General features: G+C 28.5%; 2 protein-coding genes across 2 annotated transcripts; one reads left to right on the forward strand and one right to left on the reverse strand.

Annotated features, from left to right (window-relative positions):
- Positions 1-2,833: 2,833 nt before the first annotated feature.
- On the forward strand, positions 2,834-3,549 carry LOC134827159 (uncharacterized). The gene is made up of 2 exons (XM_063839724.1): positions 2,834-3,063; positions 3,122-3,549. The coding sequence occupies exons 1-2, from the start codon at positions 2,890-2,892 to the stop codon at positions 3,488-3,490; spliced, it is 543 nt and encodes a 180-aa protein (XP_063695794.1). The 5' UTR covers positions 2,834-2,889; the 3' UTR covers positions 3,491-3,549.
- A 1,896-nt stretch (positions 3,550-5,445) lies between these two features.
- LOC134827292 (uncharacterized) lies at positions 5,446-6,091 on the reverse strand. Its single transcript, XM_063839876.1, has 2 exons — positions 5,959-6,091; positions 5,446-5,904 (listed from the first exon to the last, which is right to left on the reverse strand). The coding sequence occupies exons 1-2, from the start codon at positions 6,082-6,084 to the stop codon at positions 5,539-5,541; spliced, it is 492 nt and encodes a 163-aa protein (XP_063695946.1). The 5' UTR covers positions 6,085-6,091; the 3' UTR covers positions 5,446-5,538.
- Positions 6,092-6,342: the final 251 nt, after the last annotated feature.

Consider the following 6,342-nt stretch of genomic DNA (forward strand, 5'->3'; position numbering starts at 1 on the left):
TGGAAAAAATATTGAATTATTTTTTTTAATATAAAGAAAAATTTTAAAAAATAATTTTTTTTTATTTATCTTAAGTTGACTTAAGCTTAAAAAACCATATAAATATAAATAAATTTTTATATTTAGATTTTTAAAAATTGAGTTTTTGACTGTTTTTTTTTGAGAAAAATGCAATTATTTTTTTTTCAAAGCAAAAACTAAAAAAAAAATAAGTTTTTGGCTTAAGTTGACTTAAAATGACTTAATATCAAGTTTAAGTCAAAAGTCAATGAATTGATTTGTCAACCATTTTTGAAAAAAAAATTATATTTTTAAAAATAATTCGAAATAATTAGCAAAATTTGAAAATTAATTTGAAATTTTTGCATTTGACTTAACATAACTTATTTCAAAACATTTACTTAAAGATTTTTGACTTAAAAATTTTTTCAGCCTTGAATAATTTTTTTTTTGTAGTTTTTCGACATTTTACCCTCTTATTATCCTTAAGTAATGTCACCTCTGAAAAAAAATCCAACAACTCGTGATGCTAGACGATGCGTTAAAGTGATACAGCGGTCATTCCCCCTCTGTCACTGTTCTCGGCATGAAAATGTGGCAACCTGTCATTGTCCCCTTTTCGACATGTAATCAAAGCACGTTAATTCTATTTATTAAATTTTCACCTATTTTCAGCCAACAAAGCTTTCAACAAAACACCATGAAAAAAAATTTGGGCTGCCGTATGAAATTCCAACCTGTAATCTGCTCAAACAATATCTCGAACGCGTTGCATGTAAAAATGTTAGAGTGCATTAGTAAAATTGATACTTCCGACACATTTCATCCATTTTTTTTTTGCAATGTATAAATTTTATAACGCCACTGTAAATTTTTTGCATGCAAGCAACAGCATGTAACTGATTTTTTTTGTGTTGCAGATCATCGGAAAAATTATATGATGCAAAAGGTGTGTGAGTGTTGTTATGCGAAAGCACTTGGATTATGGAATTTTCTCTCACTCCCTGTTTAAAATGTTGTTGTTGATGTAGGTTATGTTATTTTTTTCAGTTCAGTAATCAATACACGTGTACCTGGTTTTTAAAAAAAAAGTAAAAATGGAACAGCAAAAGTGGTTTTAATTTTTTTTAGTTTTCTTTTTTTTAAAGGTGATGTACTTTTAAAAGCAGTCTATTACGTCATAAACTACTCTTGTTATGTGTATGCAAATTTCGCTAGTCTCGCCTTGAAATTCTCGTCGTTATTTCGTAATATCGCAAGACACGAGGCACGACGGCAGAGAGCAAAGGAAAAGGAAGGAAAAATTATTATTTACGACTGTAAAAAGGCGGAGCAGCAAGCAAATTATATGCTAAGTGTGCACAAATTGTAAGTTATCTGGCGTGTATGAAGGAGAAAAACAATAAATATATCAGATTCAAGAAAATATGTGCTTGCTCAAGTAGTAGTGTGGTGTACCTTCACTTATGGGTGATGGCGGCTCGTTGCGAGTAGGCGAGAAAAGCTGAATATTTTAAGCAAAATGAAAACAAGTGCTCTTGAAAATTCATAATAATTAAGGGGTTTTTAGTGGCATGAAAGTGATACGGAAAAGTGTCTGTTAAATATTCACTTCTTCTCCTTCTTGTGTGATGAGCGTCGTTAAATAAACGAGCCTTTTTGAGATGTTATGTAAGACATTTTTAAATAATTTCATGAAAATTTTAAAGCAATTTTATTTAATTTTTTTTTTAATTTTATTTTTTTTTTAATACTGCTTTAAATTTATTAAATTTTTTTTTGTCTTAATTTTTTTTTTAAATAACAAAAAAATATTTTTAATAAAAAAAAATTAATATATCAATCATAATTAAATAGAATTCATTTAATAATAAATTTAGAAAAAATAAGAAGTAAAATAACGAAGGTTTTTAAATAATTTTAACAATTCTTTATTATTTGTTAATTTTTTTGGGCTTATATAAATTGAGCAAATAAAAAATAAAATAACCAAATTAAAATTACTTTTTGGCAAATGAAAAAAAAAATTAAAATCCATAAAGAAAAATAAATTTGCAATATGGAAATTCGTACATAAAACAAAAATTACTTTTTAGTGAATAATAAAAAAATTTTGTGCCAAATCAAGTGTAGAAAATAAAAATTATTTTCTGACGAAAAAAATTTGAACAAAAAAAAATAATTTTTTAATAGGTAGGTATACCTTAATAGAATAATTATAAAAAAATTAAAAAACGATAATTTTTGATGAAATATTATTTTTTTATTTTTTTCTGATTTAACTTTTTATTTTTTAAAATTTTTCTATATTTAATTTAAAATTTTAAAATTAGACAAAAAAAATAAAATAAATTCTAAACGCCCTAATATATTTTTTTCAAAAATTTAGCAAAAGAAAAATCTAGAAATATTCTATCTTATCTAAAAAAAATCGAACGATAGTAAAATTTCCAATGATGCCTATCAGTTAAAACTAAGTGCAAAATAATATTATAGCTATCTGATTTTGGTATCTGGGTTTTATTTCCACGTTCATTCCTTATCAGATAACATTTAAAATCTCACAGATAAGCAAATTTTGATTGATATTTCCAAATATTTACATTTCATTATTTTTTTACGTGTTTACCGGGTCAATTTTTTTCTCACTACTTTATCTTTCATTAAATAAAGAACATCCGTTCTTTTAATTTTATGTACCTGAATCTTATCTCAGCTCAACGCACCTGACATTCAATTAAAATTAAGCGATAATAAGCAAACAATGGAACAATAATTTTCGGATATAAATAGCTCGTTCACACCAGACACTAGCCATTCATTGTTCACCATTCAAACCAAATTATTGTGGTCACTTAATTATTAGTTATCAATTCGCCAGCAAACAACATGAAATTGCTATTTGTTTTGTGTGCGACATTCCTTGTCGTAAATGCGGCAATGGAACCACCGAAAATGACCTTTGAAGATGCCGCCATTTTGGAAGATCTCCCAGCTGACATTGATGCCGAAGAACTGACGCCCGAAATTGCTGAATATAAATCGACTAGTTGGTGTCTTGTGGTAAGATTTTTATAATTTTTTTCAATAATTTCATGAAATTTATGAGAAAATCTCGTAGAAACTCGCATGGAAATTGAAAAAGGCGGGAATCAACGGATACGGACCATGGAAAGAACTCATTGAAGATATTACAAGCACGAGTTACAGTCTTGCTAAGCACGCTCTCAAATGCCGCCGCTTAAAGAAGGATAAGAACACATGGATGGGAGAAGTTGCCTGGCAAGCATGTCGTGCCTCCTTGGCTGGTCGTGGTGCTTATGAAATATTGCGTCTTCGCAATGACATCAAAGAAACCGTTGAATCTGATTTCTGGTTGGTTGGCGTCAAGGGATTATGGAAGTGCTTGAAGAAGGATCGTGAAGCCTTGATCAATATGGATTACGCTGCCTTGGACAAACAAATCGAAATGGAAATGGAAAAATATTAATTTTTTTGTTTAATTTTAAAAAATAAATATTGTGATAGGTTTCATTTTAGAAATCTCAATTAAAACCCCTTCTTTAATTAGTTTGATTGTATTTTCTTAAGCCAATTAACTTTTTGATCGAATTCAATTAGGCAACAAACAATAATATTAATGTTTTCATTATACTAAACCAACAAACGCTCGGGACTCAAATAAACATAAAGCAAACAAAATGCGTGCTGGCTCAGGTGGTTGGGCGCCTTTGTTGATTTAATTGTATTTAATGTTGGCAAATACGTTGCCAACCAGCCAGCGAGAAAACACGAGCAGAACCAACAACAACAATAAATATCAAAAGTTTAGATTATTTACAAACAAAACATGTGTGTCTGAGCCATTTTTCGGTAAATGTGCGAACGTGCATGGGCGCTTGTATGCTTAATGTTAACGAAAAGTGAAATTTTGTGCGAAAATGTCCCCCCGTTTAGCTAAACTGATAATATATTGATGGATTTTACGAGCAATTTATGGCCTTTCAAAAATTTTACGGCCGATGATTCAGTGCGTGCCAGACGATTTTTCGGCAGAGTTTTTCATTAATCTAGCTGCTGCGTGGCTAAGAAGGTGGAAAATGTCGTAAAAATTGTGTTAGTTAAAAGATTTTACGACATTTTTTGTCCGTTTGATTTTTTTTTTTCACAAAATGCCCTTGATGAAAGGCCCATCTCATCAAAATATCATTAAGGCAGTAATAATCATGAGCTCCATTTTTGTCAAAAATTGCCCATAAAACGTGCTGCATCCATTTTTCTCTCATCTCGTCAAATTTTTTTTTTGAACACACATTTTTCATGAATAAAAAAATAATAAAAATCTACGTCCCTTCAATAAATATTATGAAAAAAAAAGATACACACTCACGTGAATGTGTGGTGCGACGACAAACATGAACCTGTAAACATTTTATCATCTTTTGTGGGTAACATTGATGGCAGACTCTCGTGCGTGCTTGTGTGTTATGAGAGTCATGTACCAAAAAAAAAATCGTTCGACAAATAAACTGAAATAAAAAAATGTCATCAAGATAACACACGTGAGTGTTCGTACATGAAAAAAAATATTTATGTTTTTATGATAAATGTTTGGAATTGGATTTAAATGATGATTTTTATTATTGTTTATTGTTATTTATCGATGATTTTTTTTTGGCGTCGTGTCATTTTAAATATGGCGCGGGGCCAATATGTCAAAGTCTTGTCAAAAAGTTAATAAAAAACCTTTATTTAATGGGATGAATCGCAAATATGCAAAACTGAGAAAATTCAATAATATTAAAATATTATCAAAATATTTAAAATTTTTGTTCAAATAATTATTTAAAATTTAAATTATTTAACAATTCATAGAGTTCTATTAAAAAAAAATATTTTATTTTAAAAAAAAAATCCGATTTATTAAAAAATCGAAATTACTTTCCCTGAAAAATGAAAAAAAAAATTTTTAAAAATAAATTAATATTTGAAAAATATAAATTAAGCCAATACAGAAATTTTTATTTATTTATTTATTTAAATAGATAAAATTATAAAAAATTTAAATAAAAAAAAATAAAAATAATTAAAAATAATTTTTGTGCAGAAAAAAAATTATTTGAGAGCAATTTTTTGTCAATAAAAAAAAATTTTTGCATATATTTTACAAAAAAATATAAATTTCAAGGCTTTCTTATTTCTTATTTTTTTTTAATTTTTGCTTTGAATTTACTTCTTATGAGTAAGTTAGGTATAAAAACCTTAAAGAATAAGAATTTTTGAAAAACTTTTAATTTAGCCTTGCAAATTTTTAACTCATATGTGCGATTTATCACATTAACTCTTCATTTATATCGCAAATCAATCCAAGCCAATAAAAATAAAACGCACGTTTCTAGGCTAATCTAAGATTTATTTTCTTATCGGTGGAATTTGCAAAGGAATATCCCAATTATTATCGATAAACGATAAGATTTCAAGTTTAAATTCAAAACAAATTGCGTTGATTTTGATACAAAATTAATTTATTACCGTTTATTACTCTAAAAGTTCATCGTCGATGATTTGCATGAGTTCCTTATAATTCATTTGTTTTGCTTTCTCGATGTGACTCGTCAAACAAGTTTTTAATTGCAACAAACTTTGCACCCAGAAATCTTCTTGAACGGCCTTTTCTACTTTGGGCTTCAGTCTTGCGACTTGATACAAAGCCTTTGCTCCTACAGAAGCTCCACATGCCTTCCATTGAATTTCTTCCCATTTTGACATGTCTTCGTGCCACATTCGACGACACTTGACGACATTTTTGATGAGATCAACGGAAGTTGTGAGAAGATCTTTGCCGAGTTCATAAGTTGGACCAAATTCGTTTAAACCGTGTTCTTTAATGGATTTACCGAGATCCTAACGACACATTTTTTAAATAAAAAATTAATTTAAAAAAAATTAAAAACTTACAACTAAACAAGAGACAGAAACTCGTGTTTCATCTTCGACTGAATTTCGGAGGGAAACGTCCTTTGCAGGTAACACTGTAGCTTGCGTTGCCACCAAAATGGCAAATAATACTAAAATAGTTTTCATTTTGCGGTTCGATGGGGAATGTCCAACTCCATTCTTGAACAATAGCTTTATATTTATAAATTTTTGCTTATCTTTGATTTAATTGATAATTTTTTAGCAAATCATTGATAAGAAAATATCCAACACAGAAACTCCTAAAATAGATTTATGTGACTTTTCAACTTTTGTCTCTTCATGGCAAAATCTGAGTGCAACTGTTATCAAGTACTATTAAAATCCCCTAATTTACATATTTATGATGCATAACACAGACAACAA

This window comes from Culicoides brevitarsis, chromosome 1, assembly GCF_036172545.1.
Source record: "Culicoides brevitarsis isolate CSIRO-B50_1 chromosome 1, AGI_CSIRO_Cbre_v1, whole genome shotgun sequence".
In the NCBI taxonomy this organism is placed as follows: domain Eukaryota; kingdom Metazoa; phylum Arthropoda; class Insecta; order Diptera; family Ceratopogonidae; genus Culicoides; species Culicoides brevitarsis.

Bases quoted from the DNA above. Each gene is read 5' to 3' on its own strand.
- LOC134827292 (XM_063839876.1), bottom strand. From the start codon at position 6,084: ATGAAAACTATTTTAGTATTATTTGCCATTTTGGTGGCAACGCAAGCT. The intron at 5,905-5,958 runs GTAAGTTTTTAA...ATGTGTCGTTAG, and splicing joins TTTCTGTCTCTTGTTTAGTT to GATCTCGGTAAATCCATTAA.
- LOC134827159 (XM_063839724.1), top strand. From the start codon at position 2,890: ATGAAATTGCTATTTGTTTTGTGTGCGACATTCCTTGTCGTAAATGCG. The intron at 3,064-3,121 runs GTAAGATTTTTA...AAAATCTCGTAG, and splicing joins CGACTAGTTGGTGTCTTGTG to AAACTCGCATGGAAATTGAA.